The 24,049-nt window shown below is 39.6% G+C and overlaps 3 protein-coding genes across 3 annotated transcripts; all 3 read right to left on the bottom strand.

Moving 5' to 3' along the window:
* Window positions 1–422: 422 nt before the first annotated feature.
* On the bottom strand, window positions 423–3,963 carry LOC142351900 (coiled-coil domain-containing protein 40-like). The gene is made up of 2 exons (XM_075404156.1): window positions 3,818–3,963; window positions 423–3,287 (listed from the first exon to the last, which is right to left on the bottom strand). Coding segments are annotated over exons 1-2 (2,796 nt in total). The 5' UTR covers window positions 3,820–3,963; the 3' UTR covers window positions 423–493.
* Window positions 3,964–4,524: 561 nt separating this feature from the next.
* On the bottom strand, window positions 4,525–6,021 carry LOC142351901 (large ribosomal subunit protein eL15-like). Its single transcript, XM_075404157.1, has 2 exons — window positions 5,677–6,021; window positions 4,525–4,955 (listed from the first exon to the last, which is right to left on the bottom strand). Exons 1-2 carry the CDS (start codon window positions 5,971–5,973, stop codon window positions 4,638–4,640), a joined length of 615 nt encoding a protein of 204 aa, XP_075260272.1. The 5' UTR covers window positions 5,974–6,021; the 3' UTR covers window positions 4,525–4,637.
* Window positions 6,022–8,929: 2,908 nt separating this feature from the next.
* Window positions 8,930–9,807, bottom strand: LOC142351737 (uncharacterized). The gene is made up of 2 exons (XM_075403883.1): window positions 9,139–9,807; window positions 8,930–9,004 (listed from the first exon to the last, which is right to left on the bottom strand). Exons 1-2 carry the CDS (start codon window positions 9,805–9,807, stop codon window positions 9,002–9,004), a joined length of 672 nt encoding a protein of 223 aa, XP_075259998.1. The 3' UTR covers window positions 8,930–9,001.
* Window positions 9,808–24,049: the final 14,242 nt, after the last annotated feature.

Below are 24,049 nucleotides of genomic sequence, written 5' to 3'. Positions count from 1 at the left end.
GGAGGCAATACTTTTGTTCATATACCATTTTTTTTTTTGAAAAATACTTGAATTTTTGGGGTTTTCTATCTGTTCCTCATTTGGTAGACAATTATGCGAAAAATGTGGATGAGCGGGGTGGTAACTTTATGTGCAAACGCACATTACAGAGCCTCCTTGTTACGTTTTTTCCTCGTTAAGGCAACGAAGTTTTATGTACTATTCTATTTGAAAAATATTAAGTTAAAATATTCGACAAATAATAATTTCAATATGACGATTGTATTAGAATTTGCGTTGCAAACTCATTTAAAACAAACTGTTACAGAAAAAATGCGTTATTAAAGCTACTTTTTTAATATAATTTTGTTAAAAAACGCACCTCACCCAGGATGGTCTCCAACAATCAAAATCAACCAAGTTAAGATTTCCGATGAGAAAACTAACCATTCAAAATTTTATTACTACAATAAAATGAAATCAAAAATTGTTCACATCACATGACGGGACTTTGCTAATCTTCTTGTAAACCTCTTGAGCCCAAACTTAGGGTCACTTTCCTTAAAGAGGGTTGCAAATGGGGGTGTTCATTATTGAGCCTGTCAACAATGCTTGTCAATTTGTGGAACTTATCCGTTTGCTTCTGTGTCTCAGCATTCAAACCAGCTTCCGTCTTGCATAACATTACATACTTTCCGTTTTTGAGCGCCTCGAAGTTCTTCGATTTCTGCTGCAGTGCCAACAAGTCGGCCATATTTCTTTGTCTATCTTCCAGCAGCTTTTCATACTCGGCGTCCAGTTCCGAGGACTGCTCCTGCATGGATTCCAGACTTCGACGTTTATCGCTGAGAACACTTTGAAGCTCTACTTGCTCGGAGCGTAGCTTATTAATTTCTGCCTCCGCGTTATCGGCGTCTTGCAAAGACTGTTTGATCTTCTTTTTTGTCTCAATCAGCTGTTTCTGCATTTGACCTTCAGTTACGACAGGTCTTTTCATCTTTTGAAGTGCCTCGCCTCTTGTCACAATTGTATCCCTGCGTGAAACCGCTTTTTCCATATCCTGAATCATATTTTCCTGTTGTCTCAAAAGTTGGGCAAACCTCACTTCCATTCTGTGAATCTCAGATTTCATCTGTTTTATCTCACCCTGGCCCGCTTCGCTGTCAACCGCTGCCCGGGTTTCCCGCAGAATTTGGGTTTTCTTTTCCCAAAGCATAATTTGACGCTCAGCCTCGACCAAACTGTTCAGAAGTCTTTCTTTCTCTTCCTGCTGTGCGTCAACCGTGTTTTGCATCTCTTGACTCTGGGACATCAAGTCTTGCAATGTTGCCCTGAACTCTTTGTTTGCAAGTTCGTTCTCTTTTTCGAGATCATACTCAGTTTTCTTATTGTCATTTACCAGTACATTAAGTTTGACCATATCTTTCTGAAGCTGCAAAATTCTACGTTCTAAATCTCCTATTTCCTTTTCCTCGCCTGAAATCTCGTTTTCCTTTCTCAGCTTTCTTTGTTCCAGAACTAACAACTGCTTCTTCAGCAGATCCACATTTTGTGTTTGAAGATCTCTAGCTTGGGACAATTTCACCAACTCTGTTTGTTCTTTCAGCCAAAACTGTTGCATCTCTGTTATTTCTTGATTCTTCAAATTGATAGCCTTGTTCAGAGATTTTATCTCAAACTCTTGTGGGCTAATTTCCTCTCCTCCCCGCTCGGCCTTGAGCTGGTCTATTTTCTTATTTAGCTGATCAATTTGGCCTTGTTTGCGTTCAATCACCGCGTTTCGTTTGTAAATCTCCGACTCGCTTTTCTCGGCTATTTCATGTTTCTTCGCAATTTCCGAGTTCAAATCCGACACCGTTTGTTCTAATCTTTTCAACCGCCCGGCTAAATTTGTCATTGTTAGGGTATCCCGCGCAGTTTCATTTTCAATGTTTGAAACTTGATTAGCCATTTCATGCGCTTTTTCCTTCAATTTGTTGGTTAGTTTCTTAGTGTACTGTTTCGCTTTTTCCATTGTAAGCTGACTTCGAAGAGTTTCTTCAATTTGATCTTCAATTTTGAGTTTTTCTTGATTCTCCTTTTCGATGTTTTTGCGAAGAACTTCTATTTCGTTTTGCTTCATCTTCTGCTCGTTCTGGGCTTTGTCTAGCTGTGCCTCCGTTTCCTGCAAAGTTCTCTGATAAGTTGCAAACTGATGCTTCAAAGCTTCAAACTTATTCTGAGCAATTTGAAGCTGTTTCTTAATCGTTGCCAATTCTGTATCTCTTTGGTTTGAAATCAGAGTTAATTTTTCATTTTCTTCCTGTGATTTCGCAATAGACTTTTTATAAGCTTCAATTTCTTGATCCAAAGTCAGCAATCGTTGCTTTTGTTGTTCGATGGCTTCAACTAGGGCCGCGTGCGCTTCGTCTCGCCTGCGCATTCCAATTAAACTTGAGTTCCATTGTTGGTATAGCTGTTTCTTTTCCAAATTAATCGACTCAATTTCAGTTTGAGCATCTGTTAGCGCCTCTTTAGCAGCTTTTGTCTCCTCAACTTGGGCTTGATACTGGGCTTCATAAAGTGCAACTTGTTCCCGAAGTTTGTCCAGTGTTTCAACTAACCGATCCACAAACAAGTCTTGCTTCTGTTTTTCCGTCTCCAATTCTCCGGCGTCCTTTTCAGCCTTCTCTGCTGCCCGTTTCATAACTGCAATATCACCTCTAACATCGTCTTTGTTTTTGTTGAGATAAAATAATTTGATGCTCAGCTTGTCCAGCTCCTGTTGTAAATCGCCTGATTTCTTCTGCTGTAAGTGGAGGTTCTTCTGTGTTTCGCGGTAGTTATCTTGAGCGTCCTTCAGGGCGACTTCCACTTGAAGTTTCTCTTGATGGGCTTTATTGAACTGATCATGTTTAGCTTCCAACGCCATTTGCTGCCTCGCCAGTTCCTGTTGCAAATTGTACAACTGAATTCCGATATCTTCCCTTTCCTTCTTTCGATTCCTTAGAGCTTCATCCAATTCCCGATATTCCAGAGTGACCTTTTCCTGCTGTTTTGAAAGTTGCTTTTTAAGAGCAGCTTGGAACCTTGCCATGAGGGGGTGGTCCGGATCCAAGACAACCATCTCGGATTCCCCGTCCGATTCTCCCCCATCGCCCCCAACTGCCCCTTCGTCCACGTCTTCATCATCATTGGCGTCGTCATCAACGTCGTTTAGGTAATCGTCGTCTCCGAAGTCATCGTTCGGGAGATCTCCCGCCGTTTCGGCCTCAAAGTCATCGTTGACCTGATCGAGGTCGGCATTGTCGTCGTTTTCATTGTTTGACCTGAAATTTAAAATTGAAGTCACAGATAGTTTTCTGGAGTCTTTCCCATTATAGACACCGTGGAAATATATTTCCCCGATTATGCTACAATTAAGACAAATGTGTTGGTCTTAAGTCTAGCCCCACTAGACTGTAGAGATGTATGAAATGTAACTAGGGGTAATTTCATTACGATTTGATTTGGAAGATTATGCGCACTTTGCCACTGGTTAAAAAATTAAAGAAACACGGAGTCTATTCTGTTTCGAAATTATGAGTTGTTAAATAGCACGTTACTATGTTAAAAAAAGAACACGTGCGCCTGGGTGCGTCACAGTTATATGTCCACTACGCTGAGGGGGGCTATAATGGGGAAGACCCAAAAATGCAAAATTCTTGCTCATTATATTTACAGTAATCTGAAAGCAACATGTTTTATACCAACTTAGCTTTGTATAATGAGAAAAACCCCAAAACTGTCTTCTTATCCCATTATATGTGAAACCATTAAAATAATTGTTTTTCAACTGTCTAAAGGAAAATTTACTAACATTTTGAGAAGTGAAGTAACAAGGAAAAGATATCTCAAATGCTTGAAAGGCAGCGTTTAATTAAAATCCACCACAATGTATTATGATTCGGTATTTGATCGACTATAAACGCACGTGCTCAAATTTCAGAAACGCACAGTAGTTCTATTGTACACTACACATAAGAAACAATACAGGTGTAGTACGTACATCATCACTCGTTCATACGCACACACACACAAAGAACAGCATACAGACCAGAATAAAAAGTATACTGCTTAAAAATGCCTCCCTCCTAATTGCAAACCAGTTTTTTTTTGGTAACAGTTAATCAACGACCACGGAAAAATGGGGTCTTTCCCATTATAGCCCCCCCACGAAATTATAGCGCCCACTATGGTATAATTAGCATGATGGGGGTATACGTTATGTGACCACTAAGCTGGGGGGGGGGGGGGGGGGGAGGGGGAGGGAGGGCTATAATGGGAAAGACCCGAAAAACGAACTCCTAAAACCAGTAAAAAATCTACATTGACCATCACTGTAACCCCCAATTATGATACATGTCCAAAGATTTAAGGTGATGGTCTATAATGGGCAAAGCCAAAAAATTTTCGGTTCGATAATTTGAAAGGGGGGCAGAATAGATCGAAATTTTGTACCAATCAAATTCTCTCTCTGCTCAAACTATGCTTGTCATACCTACATAGAACAGAAAACAGAATGAATTATTTGCGCAGATTGAATTCACTCAAGAAATTTGTATGCAACTGATATGAGCAAAACAGTTATCAATACAAACATCACTGCAAAACAAACAAATGAGACATGAGAAGGAAGTCTATCTGTATCTGTGCATCTGCAGGGTGTTTCTGCGCTTCCAGTTTCCTCTGCGGGATCCTCCGATCGTCTTGGCATATCCAATTCCCTTACCCAGACCACGTGACTTCTTGCTGGCACTGGTAAGGCCTCGGCATTCCCTGTGCTTGTGCTTAGCACTCACGATCCAGTTGATCTTGGGGTCTTTCCTCACAGCGGGGTGCATAGGGTCAATCATGATGACCTCGAAGTACTTGTAGGTACCGTCAGAGCCCACCCAGTAAGAGTTGAGGATACGGAGAGCTCCTGCATACTTACCAGCACGTTTCTCAGCAATTGCCTAAACAAGAAAATGGCACACGTATCAAAATATTGAAATTTTATAGCTGGCAAATCATCGGAGAAGGACATGACATAATCTATACATGACATGACTATACAAGAATCTGAAAGTCATTGCAGGGTAAATATCTACAAAAAAGTTGTTTCGGTTTTGTTAAGGTTGAAGTGTTGAAAAATTTAGGGAAAAGTTATCAAAACTAACAAATCGTTTATATTTTGCGTATTTTATGACTGATTCTTTAATTTCAAACGAAATAAAGTTATGCTTCAGAGCCCTCTAAGAGTATAATATTTACTTAAAGATGTGGAGGTTCAAAATGTCGAAGTTCATCGAATTGCTCATATCTGCGAATCCCTAACTTCACAAAAATAAGTGCCCATTAAAGCTTTCAGGTTTTTGAAAAAAAATTCTGCAGAAAATACATGAAAAATTGACTGTAATACCACTATAAAAATGTAAATTTTTTGTTCAAAAACAATTACAGCATAAAAATCCATTTTTGCATTTATCGTCAAACAGTATCTGGAACAAACGAGCTGAAAGGCTCTGCGAGCAGTTAATGCCCGCTGGGCGCTACCTGTTTATCGCGTTTCTGAGGACGAAAAGTCAAAAGCGTCAGACGAAAAATCGGTCAAGCCAAAAATCGCAGAAAAAAAGACCGACAGGACTAATATAATTGCTACAAACTTCGTTTGAGAGAAATGAAAAATAACTTTACCTGGTGACTCTTCGCCAGCTTCAGTTCGTGAACACCTTGATTAGTGGGTTTTCCCATTGTCTGACCCTTGGCAACATGTCTCACAAATCCGCCCCTTCGAACTCGAGCTCTGTAGATAACGAATCCCTGCTTGGCCTTGTATCCCAACATTCTAGCTTTATCCGGCCTCGAAGGATGCGGTACACGGTGGACAGCCTTCAATTGCCTATAATGCCAAGCTCTCATTCTCAAAATGTACCGCATTGTGTCGCTTTGCTTCTTTCGCCACAACATTTTCTGGTACTCAGCAGCGCCCATTTTCTAACTCAATTTGATCTGAAAATAAGTCAGTAGACACTGAATTAGCCGGTATCGTCAAATAAAAATTAGGTCGGGAGAACAAACTCCAAATATAGTTGACAAAAATACTGTTTCATGTGTGTGTTATTTTTTCGCACAACACATTATCAGTTACGGCTCAAGTGTGTGGAAACCAGGCAAAGTTGAACTCAGTCAAATTGAAAGTGTACAGAAAAAAGCAGCAAATTGGATCACTGGAGCCAAAATTCCTTACAAAGAACAACTCTTAAAACTCAATTTACTTCCCTTATCCTTATACCATGAGCTACAAGTCGTTTTGTTATTTGCAAAAATTTTAACGGGGAAAGTTGATCTAAACTGGAAACTTCATGTATAAATAACCGAGCCAGGTACAACTCGATACCAAACGACTTGTAACTTCATATGTCGACAACCAAAACTCAGGAAATGTGAATCCGATTATTGGTACAGAGCCTGCCACCTTGCGAACACCTTTAATGAGTTCTTCCAATACGATATCCTATTTCATGAAAACCACAAAGCCAAACTTCTCGATCTGTATTTTGTCTACTTCAGACTGCGTTACGATGAAAACAACACGTGCTCTTGGCGAATTATGTGTGGGTGCAACAACTGCATGAACGTGAAAAAAACTGAATTTTGTTATCTAATAAACTGAACGAAACAAACTGGGGTTAATGTAAAACCCTTGGACTTTTCCTAAAATCTGTTTTATTATTATTATTATTATACTCACATCATTGTAGATTATAATATGATTGATTCACATTACTTTCGATCTGATAAACCGGACACTTAAAAATTTTCAGTTGAGAAAGATCACTTGCACATTGAGGAATTTCATTATAATGGAAATATAATAAAACCGAAGATCAGTTGTTATCTAGTAGTAGTAGTCGTAGTAGTAAAGGCTTTAGGATTTAAACATAAATCCAAGGGTTTGTTGGGCCCACATGAGTTCAGTCCAAAGGTAGTTTTAGTTTAGTCTAGTTTTTTCCAGTTATTGCAGTGGTCACATTTGCAAACAATTCGCCAAGTGCATTTGTCCCTCTTGTCATATTTTCTCAGAAAGTAGTCCCAGTAGATTTTGGAGATGGTGTCTTTATTGAGATATTTTCCGTAGCTGGTGTACACTCTGATAATAATATTGTATAATAATTTTGTACGATGGAAGAAGTTTTCATCGGTTTTGTAGAGTCGATTCGTTCCGATCGTCAGTTCTCCTCTTGTATGCTGTCGAGTTTTATCTTCGGTGACTCTAGGTAGATCAACAACAACGTCGTATTCGTTTCTATCCAATGATATCAGAAGCAGGAGATTGTGCATTTCGACATATAAGCTGAGAGGCAGCAGCTTTAGCTGTAGAAGTCGATCTTTGTATTCAAAACTTGCATTCAGTATCCACTTGGTAGCAATTTCCTGCACCCTTTCAAACTTCGCAAGATTCGACTTGTTCGGCTGCCATGCTTGAGAGCAGTAGGTCAGGACTGGCACAACGTAACCAACGTAAGAATTTAGCTTGCTGTTTCGCGTGCTGTTTGTAGACAGGTTTCGTTTCAGTTGGAACAGTGCACTTAATCCCTTCTTCGTTCTCGTGGTACAGTTATCGTTCCACGCGAGATTTGAGGTGATCCATAGTCCTAGGTCGCGCTGAAGATTCGTCGGTTCAATTTCAAGGTTGTCTATTGCTGCTGTCAAAGTGCCTTTTATGTTGAGGAGCTTGCATTTAGAGGTGTTCAGTTGCATTTTGTTTTCGGAGCACCAATTCTGTATAGTCATGGCACCAATCGTGAGTTGGCTCTGAGTCAGTGCAATTATCTTGAAATCATCGGCAAATCCAAAACTTTCACAATTTGACACTGTAGCTGGTAGATCATTTATGAACAGCAGAAAGAGCACTGGTCCGAGAATGGAGCCTTGTGGAACTCCACTGCTGACACTTACTGGAGTGGATGTTTCCGCATTTATTTTAACATATTGCTCCCTGTCGCTCAAGTAGGAGCTTATGAGTTGCAAAAACTTTCCGCCAATGTCGAAGGACTGGAGTTTCAGTATAAGCAAGTCATGCGGTACTTTATCGAAGGCCTTAGCAAAGTCGAGATACAGAATTGTCAGGTTGTCTACTGTGGAGTCATCGTACTTTTGGTAAATTGAATCAAGGTAGACCAACAATTGTACCACTGCTGACCTATTTTTTCGGAATCCATATTGGTTTTCGTGTAGGCGGTGTTGGCAAAACTTGTATAGTGTGTTGAAGATGAGACGCTCAAGGACTTTTGACACACAGCAGAGTAAACTAATCGGTCGATAACAAGTAGTGTCTGATTTGTTTCCCCCTTTGAACACTGGCGTAACTTGACTGATTTTCCAGTATCTGGGGAAGATTCCTTTATTCGAGATTGTTTGGAATAGGAGGAGGAGTGACTTGCTGAGTGAGAAGGCGCACTTTTTCAAAACAATGTTTCCGATGTTGTCAGGTCCCGTAGACTTGTTCAGAGTTAAGTGTTCCAATATGTGCTGGATTTCGGTTTCGGAGAAAAGGAGACTATTGAGGCCTCTGTTCTCAAAAGTTATGCAGTGATGTTGCTTCTCGTTGAAAACACTTTGGAAAAACTGATTGAATAATTTGGCCTTTTCTTGGTCAGTTTCGGCTTTTTGAGTGGACAGAGTGACGACAGGAGGAACGTTTGGTGACTTGCAAACACAACGTAGGTACTTCTAGATGTTGCTGAACTGTCGACTTTGAAAGATTTCGGTTTCAAACATTTTCAAATCTTCATTTGTGGCTTCTTTTATTTGACGCTCCATTTTCTTCAACTTCAGGAGTTTTGACAAGACCGGAGAGACCCATTGCTTCTTTTTTGTTGCTAACTTCTTCATCAGGTGTGAGGTACGGCTGGATACCCAAGGTGGAAGCGTTGACCTGTGTCTTGTAACTTTCGGAATGAAATGATCGATGAGGCTGAAGATCCATTCGTACCATTTTTTGACAAGGAAATCGAGATTACTGAAACAGTAAGGTTTGAAAGGACTGTCTACTATAGCCTTATTCAATTCGTCCCAATCCGCTTTCTTAAAGACATATTTGACTTGATGAGGAATGTATAGTTCGCTATGGAATGCGTTTACTGTAACACTGACCGGTAGATGATCAGCACATGGCTTGCCGTTTAGTGCGTAACAGTTGTAAAGATCGGTGTCAAGATCAGTTTTGACAATCTGGTCAGGGTTGTTGGCCAGAATGACGTCTAACTGAAGATTTGAGTAGTTCAGGAAATTGTATTCCGAAAGAGCATCCAGAACAGCGTTTTCACACTCGGAATTGGAGCTCATGTTGTTCCAGTCTGTTTTGGAGAAGTTGATGTCTCCACAAATGAACACGCCTTGGTAGCCTATTCTTTTAGCATGATTTGATATTTTGGAGAGCAGAATTTCTAACTGTTGCGGCGACCAGGTGTAGTCGCTGTCTGATGGGGGGCTGTACAAACAGCATATGAGAGTCGGCTGTGGTTTTGTTTGTACACGAATCACCACAAAATCCTCAAGATGTAGGTCAATCAAAATTTGTTGGTGCATAATAGTCGATCTGATTGCTGTAAGTACGCCACCGTGTTTCGTTTCGTGTTCGCATAGTATTCTGTCATTTCGGTAGATCGTGTATGCAGGTAGGAAGAGCGAATAGTTTTGAACATCAGGAGTCAGCCATGTTTCAGTGAGGCATAAAATGTCATAGCTTCGCGTTGACAAGCAGTCTGAGAACTTCAGGCGACGCTCAAATTTCATCAGACTCCTTACATTGAATGAAAGCATTTCGAGTGTCTATAGTCACCAGTTGATACCAGTATTCTCTTTTTGTGCGTTTTCAAAGACAACCCAATTGTCTCCAACTTTATGCTCCACCTTGAGATTTCTAATACGAACTTGCCTGCTATTGTAATTATGATTGTCAATGAGATCACGGCGAATGCGCAGACATTCATTTTCTTTTTTCGCGTCCGTTGCAGACAGCTCAGGACTTATGAAGATTGGTTGTTCGTAGGCCTTTAGCAGGTGAGCTGATTTCAGAATCAGGTCTTTACTTATGATGTTTTCCATGCAAACAAGTTTAGTGCGTGCCCCTTTTTTGTCAGGGTCAAATTTACCGAGAAGATGAATTTTGCTCATGCGTTTGTCTTTGATTTTCAAGAAGTCTAGGATTTGCTCAACCGATTCGATGTCGGAATGCATACGCTCGTCTGGTGTTTTGGTTCTACTCTCAGGTATACCTCTTATTCGAATTCCCAGACCGGGAATGTTGTTTGCATTTGACACGTCGCGAATTGTGCTACCGGGCAGTTTTCCAACAGCTTGTGCATGACTCTTGGGAGCAGTTGACTTTAATTCGGTCAAGTCTTTCTTTACATTTTCGATCATTGCATTTGAGTTTTCAATGATTTGCTGGAACTTTTTCATTTGTTCTCGGAGGTCTGTTAGATCGCCTTCCAATTTCGACTGTTCAGCAGGTTTTAAGATGGACTTATGTGTCTTATTTTCACTGCATTCGTTACAGATGTGAAGCAGATTTGCTTCTAACTTGACAAGGACTTCAATACTGGACTGTTCGAAGCCTGTGCAGTCGGGTGTCATGTGCATTTCTTTGCTGCAGTAGGCACATGAGAATTTTGCTTCCTTCTTTGCAATCTTGTGATTGCAAGATTGGCACGTGATAACTCTTGAGGACATTTTGGCTAGCACATGCAAAAGATTTTGATTCGTCTTAACGGATTGTTGATGAATAACTTAATAGGCAGTGTCGGTAACACACAATCACTTAAGAGGCGGTCACGTGAAACTGAAAACTTAACTCTGAAAAATATAGCTTTTCTGACAACTCAAACTCACTTAAGAGACGGTCACATGAAAAGTTTAATTTTCAGAGAACAGATGCAGGACAGAATAGAAAAGAAAAGAAAACTGCTTAGAAAAAGCCTTTCGGTAACACGAACTAACTTAAGAGACGGTCACGTGAAAGACTGCTCAAAAAGAAAAAGCCTTTCGGTAACACGAACTCACTTAAGAGACGGTCACGTGAAAGACTAAGAGTAAGCAGCTAAAACTTTTCAGGGGTTTTGAATAGTGATTGTGAGTCAACTGTTTTCGGGCGATTGTTGTCTCTGTCTTGTAATCCGTCGTCTCAGTGACAGGTTGTTCCTCCTCCTGTTTCGGCGGGGACGAAGATCCTGGAGTTGTCGAAGATGGGCTAAGACTTTTCCAGAGAGTCTCTGTTCCAAGAAACGGCCAATGTGCAGTTGTCGGTACTGCCGAGTCAAGATGGGGTTCTTAGCCTGCCGCTTCGGTAGCAGGTGTTTGATGATGTCAATAATAAGGATTCCTGTTTTGCAAAGTTCCTCCTTTATGTTCGGGACTCCTTCGCGTTGGACATATAATATTGCAGCAATGTGGGGCTTAAGTATCTTGAGATCGGCAATAAGCTCAGCAGTGGTGAGGGGGTGATAGTTGTTGCTGGAATGCGGGGATATTGAGTTGTTGATCGTATCATGCCAAATAACAGCTTTTTCTTTTCGAAAAACGTTTAATTGCCAGATATTTTGAACAACTTTCTTCTGATTGTTTGCTCTGATATTGAGACTCAGGCCAGGCTTCGTGAATACCCAACGTCTGAGCTTCTTTCGTGTGTCTTTTGGTGTCGCTACAATAAGTTGATGCAGTGAACTTGCTCCAAATATGATCATCAGCAAAGTCAGGGGGCCACCACGGCTGCCCCGTATATCATATTTAAACTGAAACTATTTAATAAGATCAGTTGTTATCTGGGCTAATGATAAAGAATAAATTGAAATTTGTGAAGCGAAATTAAACGGCGACTCCAAGTGGTAAGGCATCTAATTCCGTTAAAAGCAAAAATTGTGCGTTTTAAATCACTCGACTTGTCATATTTCAAATTCAGTGCATTTTTTTTCAAATCTATGCCAGAGCTTCAACACTTCAGAGAATAAATTAATTAATAGCCCCCCCCCCCAGCTTAGTGATCAGATAGCCTAAAGCCCCCATCACGGTAATTATTCCATTATGGGGGGAGGCTATAACGGGAAAGACCCAAAAATTGATAGAGGAATGTATCTTCCCTTGCGAAAATTTTACCAGCAGAACATTTCATATTAATGATGATGGTGGGTAGGGGGGGGGGGTTAGTTTATCTGACCACTAAGCGCGGGCTATAATGGGAAAAACCAAAAAATGTCTCAAGTTTTTCTTTAATTAAACATTAGTAGTAGTAGTAGTAGTAGTAATAGGCTTTTGGAGTTGCAGGGGCATCTTTCATCCCGATTGAGTGTTCATTTGTTTGTACAGTTCTGGTGGTATCTATTAGCGAGTTTTCCGTAGGGGTTGCATGAGTCACACAGACATAAGATTCTCCAAGTGCAAGATGTTTTCTCGTTGTAACATTCAACAAAATATTGCCAATAGATGTTCGTCAGGGAGCTTTTGTTCAGCTTTACATTGGTTTACTGTGCATATCGAGATTGGATATTGCAGAGAATACTAGCACGTCTGAAGAAGTTCTCGTCGGATTTTTTTCCGGATATTTGAACAGAGAGCCGTCAAATATCCAATCCCGACAAGTCCGTTTCCAACAAAATTTGCAAAATTAATTGCGAAATAATCATATTGCATAAACATGTTCAAATAGTCAGAAAAATACTAGTGTTGAGAACTTATTTTTAATATCGATAAATGCTAATTGCTGCTTTACGATTCAAATAAACAGAGAAAACGATAATCATATTAGATTTGAAGGCTGACTGTATCTTGGAATTTAGTAATTAATGAAACTAACTATCAAAATTTATTTCTTTTCATCTTGATATAAATTCGCCGGAAACAAAATACACTGTGATTACTCAAGATCAAAAGCGGTTTAGATGCATCATTTTTCCAAGAATTCAATCTGGCCGTATTTATAAGTCAAGGATTTGCTGGCAGTACCGTTTAACAGAAGCTGAGGATTCTGCGTGATAAAGAAGTCGACGTACAGAACAAAAAATTGACGATACAAAACAAAAATTGAGGGTATCTAAACTCGGATAAGTACCAAAACATCAAAAAGATAAAATTGTAAAAATTGAAAAGGAAAACAGCCCGCAAAATTCGATGAAGCAAGGGAAAGTCAGTGACAGAAATTGTCAGAGTTTCAAATCAATTGATTCGCAACCATGCAGGCTTAAAAGTCAGCAAGGATACTAAAAAACACACCGCGCAGATTTCTTTTTTCGATAGAATTAAAAAGTTCCCAAAAATTGCATGATCGGTCACAAAGAGAAGTGATAACAGATTCCGCAAAAAAACTCAACAAGAAACAAAAATTAGCCGGTGCCCTAATGAAGGGTTGGAGCGTCAAAGTTGTAGAAGTCGTGCATCCGTTTGCTTGGCAAGACCCAATTAACAAAATATCATCGGTAACGTAGTTATAAACGCAGAAATAACACTTGGAAAAAATAACACTGAAGTTTTGGAAACAAATTCGGGCTCACTGATTAGTTTCTTAGACACATTTTTAAACCAAGAAATTGTTTTTGGACAAGACATATTTCGAGGTTGATTATATCCAACGCAGAGTCCAAAATAGAAATATAACAAAAATGTTCAACGTAGCTGAATTCTCAAATCCAAACTAAGCAGAGTTGATTGTTGTGGTTGATCATCATCATGTGATGGGGGAGACCAATGATAAAAGAAAATTTATGAAATAAATTTTGAGCGAAGAAGTCAAAATGAACCAATTAGTGATTAAAAAAACTAATTATCAAAACTTCCTTTTTTCAATTTAGTCTTGATAAAATTTCTACGGAATCAAAATACACGGTTATTGTTCAAGATGCCAGCAAAAGCGGTTCAGATGGGTCATTTGTCCAAGATTTCAATAGCTTACGTTTTAGCAATAATCGGAAACGGTGATTCTCACTCATGTTTTACAATTAAACAGGGAATCCTAAGCCAGCTTGCAGAGTCAGCGGGTGTACCAACTTATGTAGATCACTATGCAAGATATTAGTTCAATTAACTACGCTAACCTATCGTACTGAGGATGTACCGATAATCGTCAGACAAAAGATTGCTCAAAGCTACGTGCGGTATACGAACTCAACATCCAAAATTTTCTCGAGAAACTGCATGGTTAGCAAATGCAACCCTCTGTCCGCAATGCGTTTCAACTAGGTAATGATTCATGGCTTGCATTTGCACATCATGTGACGACAGTAGGAGAACTAAAACTTTTTCTACTTTCGAACAACCGAAACATAAAATCGCGATTGTGAGGGAAGCGGTTGACGGCTTATTTACAGACGAACAAATAGGAGAAAGTCCACTAGCAGAAAAGTACTGACAAAGAGGAAGAACAAAAACAAGAAGAATTTCCACCAAGGAGAAGAAGAGGAAAAGAAGTTTTCAACAGTGGAAAATATAAATGGAAAGCTCTTGAAATTTTGTTGCATAATGAGAAAATTGACCTAGGATCTAATGACATTTTTTTTGAAAAACTTCACGTTTTGTTTATACGAATAACAGGATCTTTTCCGTTTGCCCTCGAGCTAATTGGGCGCATATTATTTGCTCCACAAGACGCATCTGTCGAATTTTTAATTGTTTACTATTTATTGGCACATTGCTATGTACTGGTTTACTCTGTAACTGGAGGCGCAGAAGGTACTGCAGTAGACATACCTGGAAAAATCCGAATGGCGTTATCCACTATTTTAATATTTAAAACTGTTCAACCGAAAGTGGTTCTACAGTCGAACAACCCGTTATTTAAATTTAACTATACAACAATTCAACCGTTCTGAGAATCATCGGTTGCAACAAAAATGGGTCTTGAAAAAACTTGTTGAAGCTAAATTGAACAACTCATCGACAAAACGGCCCTTGAGCTGGGTGCTCTTAGACAAGAAAAAAACGGAACGTCTGCAAAGATGTTAGTTTAAGTAATCATATCTAAAGCTTGTGTTGTTTTGAAAGCGTCATGCAAACAGAAGTTGAAGAGTATGGGTGTTATCTGCCACAATTGTGCGAAGTAAAAGCAGTCGTTCGACACGGAGTCTACGAAATATGCGGTGTCAAAAACAGTTTGAAAACGTTAGTGACCCTACATGAACTCGGTGCTACAACATTTACCCACAGACAGAGTTTTACTATTTATGGATGGGATCAGTAGGAAGTGCTGGTTGAAAACGATGGAAAACTGTGAGTTGCTTATCTACGAATACAAGAGCAACTTAAAATTGTTCAACAAGCAAAGAGTATGGTTAAAGGGCAAAATGTTGAGTTAAAGCGAAAAATAGTCGTCGCTAGATCTCAAAATCAATGGGAGCACTTTCGTGCTAGATTAGTAGCTAATAATAGTTCATGTGAGCTGCAATGGCAACTCAAGCAAATGCGGCTTGACTGAAAGTCAGATCAATCAGTGCCAGACGTTTTTTCTGGAGAGCTAGAGACAGCTCCAAAAAACTCGTTGAAAATGTGTTAGAGTTACAGGCAGTTTGTCAAAACGTTCTGAAAATGGCCGCAAAAGTCATTGTTTGTGAGGCCATAGAAAATAATCTAATGTCAAGTGAAGTGGCTAACGAAATGTCAACGTTCACAATGAAAAGTTGGTCTTTCCCATTATATTCACTCATGACTTAATAACATGACTTCTTGCCATACTGTAATGGGAAAGACTCAGAGATTATTTAAACTACTGGTTGAAACAGTCTGGGACATCACGGCAAAAACAGATCTTAGTCGAAATCTCTCTAAATTCCCTCAAAACGATAATTGCAATTACTGCAACAGGAAAGTTGCCCAACGAAAAAAAGAAGGGAATGTGGGATATGCAAAAATACTAAAATTAATTTAAACATGAATTTGAAAAAAAAGAACCACGAAGGAATCAAGAGTTTCCTGGATATCAGCGTAAATCTGAGCAATCTTAATAGATTTACCTGTCATTGTTATCAAAAACCAAATCACCTTGGGATGAAACAGAACTTTACAAGCTGCCCGCCACTTCAGCATAAGCGTAGTTTAGGGGACCGCTCACAGGTTTTAAAACGCATCATTTAGACTACTTCTTCTTAATCAGGCTCTTGAAACGAACAAGTCACGTTTAATCAAAAACCGGTATCCAGATGAATGATCCTCAAGTTACTGAATGTCTCGTCGAATGTAAAGATCATTAGATTATCATTTTGAATAAAACTAGAAACACAAAACATGGCAAAAATGGAAAGAAAAACTGGATTGAAAAAATACTAAAAAAGGATGCACAGTAGAAGATGTAAATAGGCTAGAGTTTGTGCATATAAAAATTTGTTTTTTATCATTCAAGAACTTGTTTAATCTTTCTTTTTTTATCAGTTTGAATTTTTAAATCAATTTCTAAAACGGTTCTGACCTGAAAAGGCATGGAGCGTTGAGAACCGTCTGTTTTGGAAACAAAAACTGATTTTTAAATTTTTAATTAGATTCTTTTTCATTCAGAAAAATTTATAGAAAAGGTTAAAGAAAAAATTGTAGACAATCAGAGTTTCAAATTCTTGTTTTTTGGTTTAAAAACTTCTAAGTTCTGTTAATTAAGAGCAGTATCAGTGACAAGTTTCAGAGATTTTCTTGAATTTTGAGATAATATCAGACTGAAGATAAGCCCTATTAAAAAGCTGTCGTTCAGTTTTGTGAACCTCAGTATCAATTGAACAGCTTAGTCTTTTGATGGCTTATCATATTGTTCTTTGTCAGTTAAAAAACAAAATAAATAAACAGAAATTGGCAGGAAAAATACCAATGATCGTCAAAACAACCTGCTGGAGTCACATTAAAACCTTTATCCAAAATGAGCTCAATTGAGTTAAAAGTTTTAATTTTTTAAAACTGAAATAAGTGAAAGACACGATCTTTAGATTATTTTTTAACTTGTGATGGTTAATCTTTTTTGCTTTTCAAAACATACTTAACTTTCTGTTTGTTTCGGTTATTTAATTGATTCGCAACCATGCAGGCTTGAAAGTTATCAAGGATACTAAAAAACACACCACGCAGACCTCTTTTTTCGATACAATTAAAAAGTTCCCAAAAATCGCATGAATGGTCACAAAGAGAAGTGATAACAGATTCCGCAAAAAAACTCAACAAGAAACAAAAATTAGCCGGTGCCCTAATGAAGGGTTGGAGCGTCAATTGTGTAGAAGTCGTGCATCCGTTTGCTTGGCAAGACCCAATGAACAAAATATCATCGGTAACGTAGTTATTAACGCAGAAATTAAACTTGGAAAAAATAACACTGAAGTTTTGGAAACAAATTCGGGCTCACTGATTAGTTTCTTAGACACATTTTGAAACCAAGAAATTGTTTTTGGACAACACATATTTTGAGGTTGATTATATGGTGGCTCTAAGTGAACGTATTTGCTACGTCAAGTTCGCGGCTCGCAGGAGAGCCAATCTAGCTGTTGTTGTCTGCTACGCACCTACGAATGAAGCTAGTCTCCAAGAGAAGGATTTGTTTTGGAGTCAACTTTTAGACCTAGTTTCCAGCTTCAAACATAGGGAGCGTATTTGTGTCATCGGTGACCTCAATGCAGAGCCTGGACACCAGTTGAATGACACCATGAGCTGCAGAGGCCCGTTTGGAATGGGTGAAGAAAATGAAAACTCGGAAAAGTTGTTATCATTTTGCACTTCACACAAATTGATCGTAGGTGGTACATGGTTCCAGCATCGACAAGTGCATCGGTACACCTACAACCCTCCCGATCCGAGTTGTCGAAAAAAGATGCTGGATCACATTCTGTTTGCAGAGAGATACAGAGGATGTCTGACGAATGTGAGGACCAGAAGAGGGAAAACCACAATTACCGATCATGAACTGGTCATTGCGGAAGTATCTATGAAACTTTTGTCTAAAAAGCCATGTTTCACGCCCAGAATCAGTTCTGAAAAGCTGCAAGATGAAACAACGCGTGACTTATTCACGCAGGAGGTCAAGTTACATCTTGATAAGAGCGGCAATTTCGAGAATACAGAGCAGTCTTGGGACAATTTTCGAAAAGCCCTGAACCAAGCAGCAGTGAAGTGCCTCCTTCCGGACAAGCGAGTGAACAAACCTTGGATTTCTCCAGATTTTCTGGAACTTATCCGGAAACGAGCTGATCTACAGTTGAAGAAACACAGCAGCGCGGTGGCGTTGTTAGAGTTCACAAACTGCTGTAAGGATTCAGAAAAGCTCTACGTGCAGACAAACGGGCATGGCTTGAACGCAAAGGCCAAGAAGTGCAGAGCTTTGCGGACAGAGGCAACTTGAAGGAGGTTTTTGGGGCATCACAGCAGATTTGCCGAAACTGGAGTCCCCAGTTGACCAAACAAGTTTCAAGCACTGGCGTCAACTTACGGACGAAAGAGGAACGACTTGAACGCTGGACGGAACATTTTAGTCAACTCCTGAATCCCTCAACATCCAGTTGCAGTACGAGATTGGATCCCGAAGAAGCAGCTGAAAACTTGTCGATTGACCTGAGCCCAATTCGATTTGAAGAAGTGCTTGAAGCTGTCCGCAGGTTGAAGAATGGCAAGGCAAGTGGACCCGATAACATTTCCTGTGAGATGTTGAAAGCACACAAGGGTATTGTCGAGTGGCTCTGGAACATCATAGATAAGTGTTGGTAGACGGAAGTTCTGCCCGATGACTGGAAGGTAGCAGAAATTGTCCCATTATACAAGAGTAAAGGAAAGAGGTCAGAGTAATCGAACCACCGAGGGATCTCTCTATTGTCAGTACCAGGCAAAGTGTTCGCTTCCGTTATTCTCAATCGATGCAAAGATTCAGTGGATCGCGTCTTAAGGGAAGAGCAGTGCGGCTTCAGAAAAAGCAGAGGATGCGCCGATCAACTCTTTGCCCTGCGTCAAATAATAGAGAAATCAATGGCGTTTCAATTGGATATTAGCTTTTGTTTCATAGACTTTCGAGCGGCATTCGATTCTGTCGATCGTGAGCAGATGTACCAGATAATGAAACACTATGGTCTTCCGCAAAAAGTGATAAACATCATAAGAAACAGCTATGATGGATTCAAATGTCGAGTCAAAGCCGAAGATGAGAAAGGACGCTTATTTGATGTCAGAACGGGCGTTAGGCAGGGTGATGTGTGGTCCCCAATCCTATTCGGCCTTGTCATCAACTACATTTTGGCTAACTCGGTGCATGGAGGATTAGACATTGGGAGATTGGTGGCTGACTTAGATTTTGCTGATGATGTTGCTCTCGTGGGGGTCTCAGATAGTGAGGTGCAAGAAAACCTACATCGAATCGAGGCCCTTGCGGAAGCCGCTGGTCTGAAGATTAATGTGGCCAAAACAAAGATTATGGGCGTAAAATGCGACAGCCCAAAAGTTGTTGCAGTGTCTAGTATCCAACAGAACGTGGAGATACTCACTGGAACACATAAAGGCAAACTAGGACTCCTGGCAGAGACATCTAGCCAGTCAGGACTAACCATCAGCACGGAGGTGCTGCTGGGAACGAAAAAGAAAGCGGGCTGGTTCGAAACACAAGATGGCCGGAAGCTAAGATTGAAAAGCTTAGCGGTGGCTAAGCCAGCGTTGGTAGCTTCAAAACAACAATCTGCGGTAGCAGATTCAGAGTCGCTAGAAAATGAGAGTCGGTCAGTGGTGGCTGACCAAGAGTCTTTAAGATGTCAGAATTGTCAGCGGCAATTCAGTACAGTTACCGGACGCAAAGTGCACCAAACAAGATTCTGCAAAGCCGGTTTGTCAAAGAATGTCGTCGACAAGTCAAAGTTCGAGCAACTAGAGGCGAGCCTTACCTGTGACAAGTGTGAAAGAAAGTTCAAAACAGTCAATGGCCGAAAAGTTCACCAATCGATATACTGTGGCAAACCTAAAGCAGTTGCCACACGCGTGTTTTCCTGCAAAGTACAAGATGTTCTCGGAAACGAGTTTGAAAACATAGAAGCGTTCAAGTATCTCGGATCATATGTCAGCCTCAAGCATGGAGACCTGCAGGAAGTCAATTGCAAACTTGCAGAAGGTAGACAACGGTTTGCTAACTTCCAAAATCTCTGGAAGAGCAAGCAGCTCAGCGTGCACCTCGAGTGCAATTTGTACAAAGCACTCGTTTTATCAGCCGTGCTGTACAGCTCAGAGACTTGGACTCTTTCGAAATTATTGGAGAGAAAACTTGAGAGTTTCCGCTGTGGTTGTCTTCGGAGAATTCTACGTGTGTCATATCTGGAGAAAGCAACGAACGAAGAAATTATGTCAAGATCACGAATGCCCCAACTATCCACGATGATCATGCTCAAACGGATAAAATCGTACGGACACATCCAGAGAATGGAACCAGGAAGATTAGCCCGCAGTGCCTTCGATTGGGACCCACCCGATCAATACGTCCATGCTAGACGCGCTCCTGGGGGGCAACGAAAAACGTGGATGAGTCAAATCGAAGGAGACTGTGTACGAAACAAAGTATCGTTCACCAGATTGCAGGAGAAAGCAGCAACCGGGTCAAAGAATGCCTTCAACAATTTCGTCGTACAGCACTTCACAGAATAACCAAACAAATAACTCTTCTTGTTTTGTTTGTATTTGTTGCCAACCGTGCCTTTATTTCATATTTGGAATTAAAGTGTTGAAACAGTAGTAGTAGTAGTAGTAGTAGTAGTAGTAGTAGTAGTAGTAGTAGTAGTAGTAGTAGTAGTAGTAGTAGTAGTAGTAGTAGTAGTAGTAGTAGTAGTAGTAGTAGTAGTAGTAGTAGTAGTAGTAGTAGTAGTAGTAGTAGTAGCAGTAGTAGTAGTAGTAGTAGTAGTAGTAGTAGTAGTAGTAGTAGTAGTAGTAGTAGTAGTAGTAGTAGTTCTAGTAGTAGTACTAGTAGTAGTACAAGAGGCCTTTGGAGTTCCAGGGGCATCTTTCATCCCGATTGAGTGTTCATTTGTTTGTACAGTTCTTGTGGTATCTATTAGTGAGTTTTCAGTAGGGGTTGCATGAGTCACACAAGCATAAGGTTCTCCAAGTGCAAGATGTTTTCTCGTTGTAACATTCAACAAAATTTTGCCAATAGATGTTCGTCAGGGAGCTTTTGTTCAGCTTTACATTGGTGTACTGTGCATATTGAGATTGGATATTGTAGAGAATACTGGCACGTCTGAAGAAGTTCTCGTCGGATTTTTTTTCCGGATATTTGAACAGAGAGCCGTCAAATATCCAATCCCGACAAGTCCGTTTCCAACAAAATTTGCCAGACTAATTGCGAAGTAATCATATTGCATAAACATGTTCAAATAGTCAGAAAAATACTAGTGTTGAGAACTTATTTTTAATATCGATAAATGCTAATTGCTGCTTTACGATTCAAATAAACAGAGAAAACAATAATCATATTAGATCTGAAGGCTGACTGTATCTTGGAATTTAGTAATTATTGAAACTAACTAACAAAATTTTTTTTTCATCTTAATATAAATTTGCCGGAAAAAAATACACTGTAATTACTCAAGATCAAAAGCGGTTTAGATGCGTCATTTTTCCAATAATTCAATCTGGCCGTATCTATAAGTCAAGAATTTGCTGGCAGTACCGTTTAACAGAAGCTGAGGATTCAGCGTGATAAAGAATTTGACGTACAGAACAAAAAATTGACGATACAAAACAAAAATTGAGGTTGTCTAAACTCGGATAAGTACCGAAACATCAAAAAGATTAAAATGTAAAAATTGGAAAAAAAAGAGCCTGCAAAATTCGATGAAGCAGGGGAAAGTCAGTGACAGAAATTGTCAGAGTTTCAAATCAATTAATTCGCAACCATGCAGGCTTGAAAGTTAGCAAGGATACTAAAAAACACACCACGCAGACCTCTTTTTTCGATACAAGTAAAAAGTTCCCAAAAATTGCATGAATGGTCAAAGAGAGAAGTGATAACAGATTCCGCAAAAAACTCAACTAGAAACAAAAAGTAGCCGGTGCCCTAATAAAGGGTTGGAGCATCAAAGGTGTAGAAGTCGTGCATCCGTTTGCTTGGCAAGACCCAATGAATAAAATATCACCGGTAACGTAGTTATCAACGCAGAAATAACACTTGGAAAAAATAACACTGAATTTCTGGAAACAAATTTGGGCTCACTGATTAGTTTCTTAGACACATTTTGAAACCAAGAATTTGTTTTTGGACAAGACATGTTTGGAGGTTGATTATATCCAATGCAGAGTCCAAAATAGAAGTATAACAAAAATGTTCAACGTAGCTGAGTTCTCGAATCAAAACAAAGCAGAGTTGATTGCTGTGGTTAATCATCATCATGTGATGGGCGAGACCAATGGTAAAAGAAAATTTATGAAGTAAATTTTGAGCGAAGAAGTCAAAACGAACCAATTAGCGATAAAAAAAACTAACTATCAAAACTTCCTTTTTTCAATTTAGTCTTGATAAAAATTCTACGGAAACAAAATACACGGTTATTGTTCAAGATGCCAGCAAAAGCGGATCAGATGGGTCAATTGACCAAGAACTCAATAGCCTATGCTTTGGCAATAATCGGGAACGGTGATTCTCACTCCCGTTTTACAATTAAACAGGGAATCCTAAGCCAGCTTGCAGAGTCAGCGGGTGTACCAACTTATGTAGATCACTATGCAAAATATTAGTTGAATTAACTACGCTAACCTATCGTACTGAGGATGTACCGATAATCGTCAGACAAAAGATTGCTCAAAGCTACGTGCGGTGTATGAACTCAACATCCAAAATTTTCTCGAGAAACTGCATGGTTAACAAATGCAACCCTCTGTCCGCAATGCGTTTCAACTAGGTAAAGATTCATGGATTGCATTTGCACATCATGTAACGATAGTAGGAGAACTAAATCTTTTTCTACTTTCGGACAACCGAAACATGAAATCGCGATTGTGAGGGAAGCGGTTGACGGCTTATTTACAGACAAACAAATAGAAGAAAGTCCACTAGCAAAAAAGTACTGGCATAGAGGAAGAACAAAAACAGGATGAATTTTCACCAAGGAGAAGAAGAGGAAAAGAAGTTTTCAGCAATGGAAAATATATGTATGAAAAGCTCTTGAAATTTTGTTGCATAATGAGAAAATTGACCTTGGATCTGATGACATTTTTTTGAAAAACGTCAGGTCTTGTTTATACGAATAACAGGATCTTTTCCGTTTGCCCTCGAGCTAATTGGGCGCATATTATTTGCACCACAAGACGCATCTGTCGAATTTTTAATTGTTTACTAATTATTGGCACATTGCTATGTACTGGTTTACTCTGTAACTGGAGGCGCAGAAGGTACTGCAGTAGACATACCCGGAAAAATCCGAATGGCGTTATCCACTATTTTAAAATTTAAAACTGTTCAACCGAAAGTGGTTCTACAGTCGAACAACCCGTTATTTAAATTTAACTATACAACAATTCAACCGTTCTGAGAATCATCGGTTGCAACAAAAATGGGTCTTGAAAAAACTTGTTGAAGCTAAACTGAACAACTCATCGATAAAACGGCCCTTGAGCTGGGTGCTCTTAGACAAGAAAAAAACGGAACGTCTGCAAAGATGTTAGTTTAAGTAATCATATCTAAAGCTTGTGTTGTTTTGAAAGCGTCATGCAAACAGAAGTTGAAGAGTATGGGTGTTATCTGCCACAATTGTGCGAAGTAAAAGCAGTCGTTCGACACGGAGTCTACGAAATATGCGGTGTCAAAAACAGTTTGAGAACGTTAGTGACCCTACATGAACTCGGTGCTACAACATTTACCCACAGACAGACTCTTATTTTTCAAGGATGGGATCAGTAGGAAGTGCTGGTTGAAAACGGTGGAAAACTGTGAGTTGCTTATCTACGAATACAAGAGCAACTTAAAATTGTTCAACAAGCAAAGAGTATGGTTAAAGGGCAAAATGTTGAGTTAAAGCGAAAAAAAGTCGTTGCTAGATCTCAAAATCAATGGGAGCACTTTCGTGCTAGATTAGTAGCTAATAATAGTTCATGTGAG

The sequence above is a fragment of the Convolutriloba macropyga genome, chromosome 13 (genome assembly GCF_964194025.1).
Source record: "Convolutriloba macropyga chromosome 13, txConMacr16.3, whole genome shotgun sequence".
Taxonomy (NCBI): domain Eukaryota; kingdom Metazoa; phylum Xenacoelomorpha; order Acoela; family Convolutidae; genus Convolutriloba; species Convolutriloba macropyga.
The sequence above is the reverse complement of the archived record's forward strand: the minus strand, read 5'-3'. Positions and strand labels throughout refer to the sequence as shown.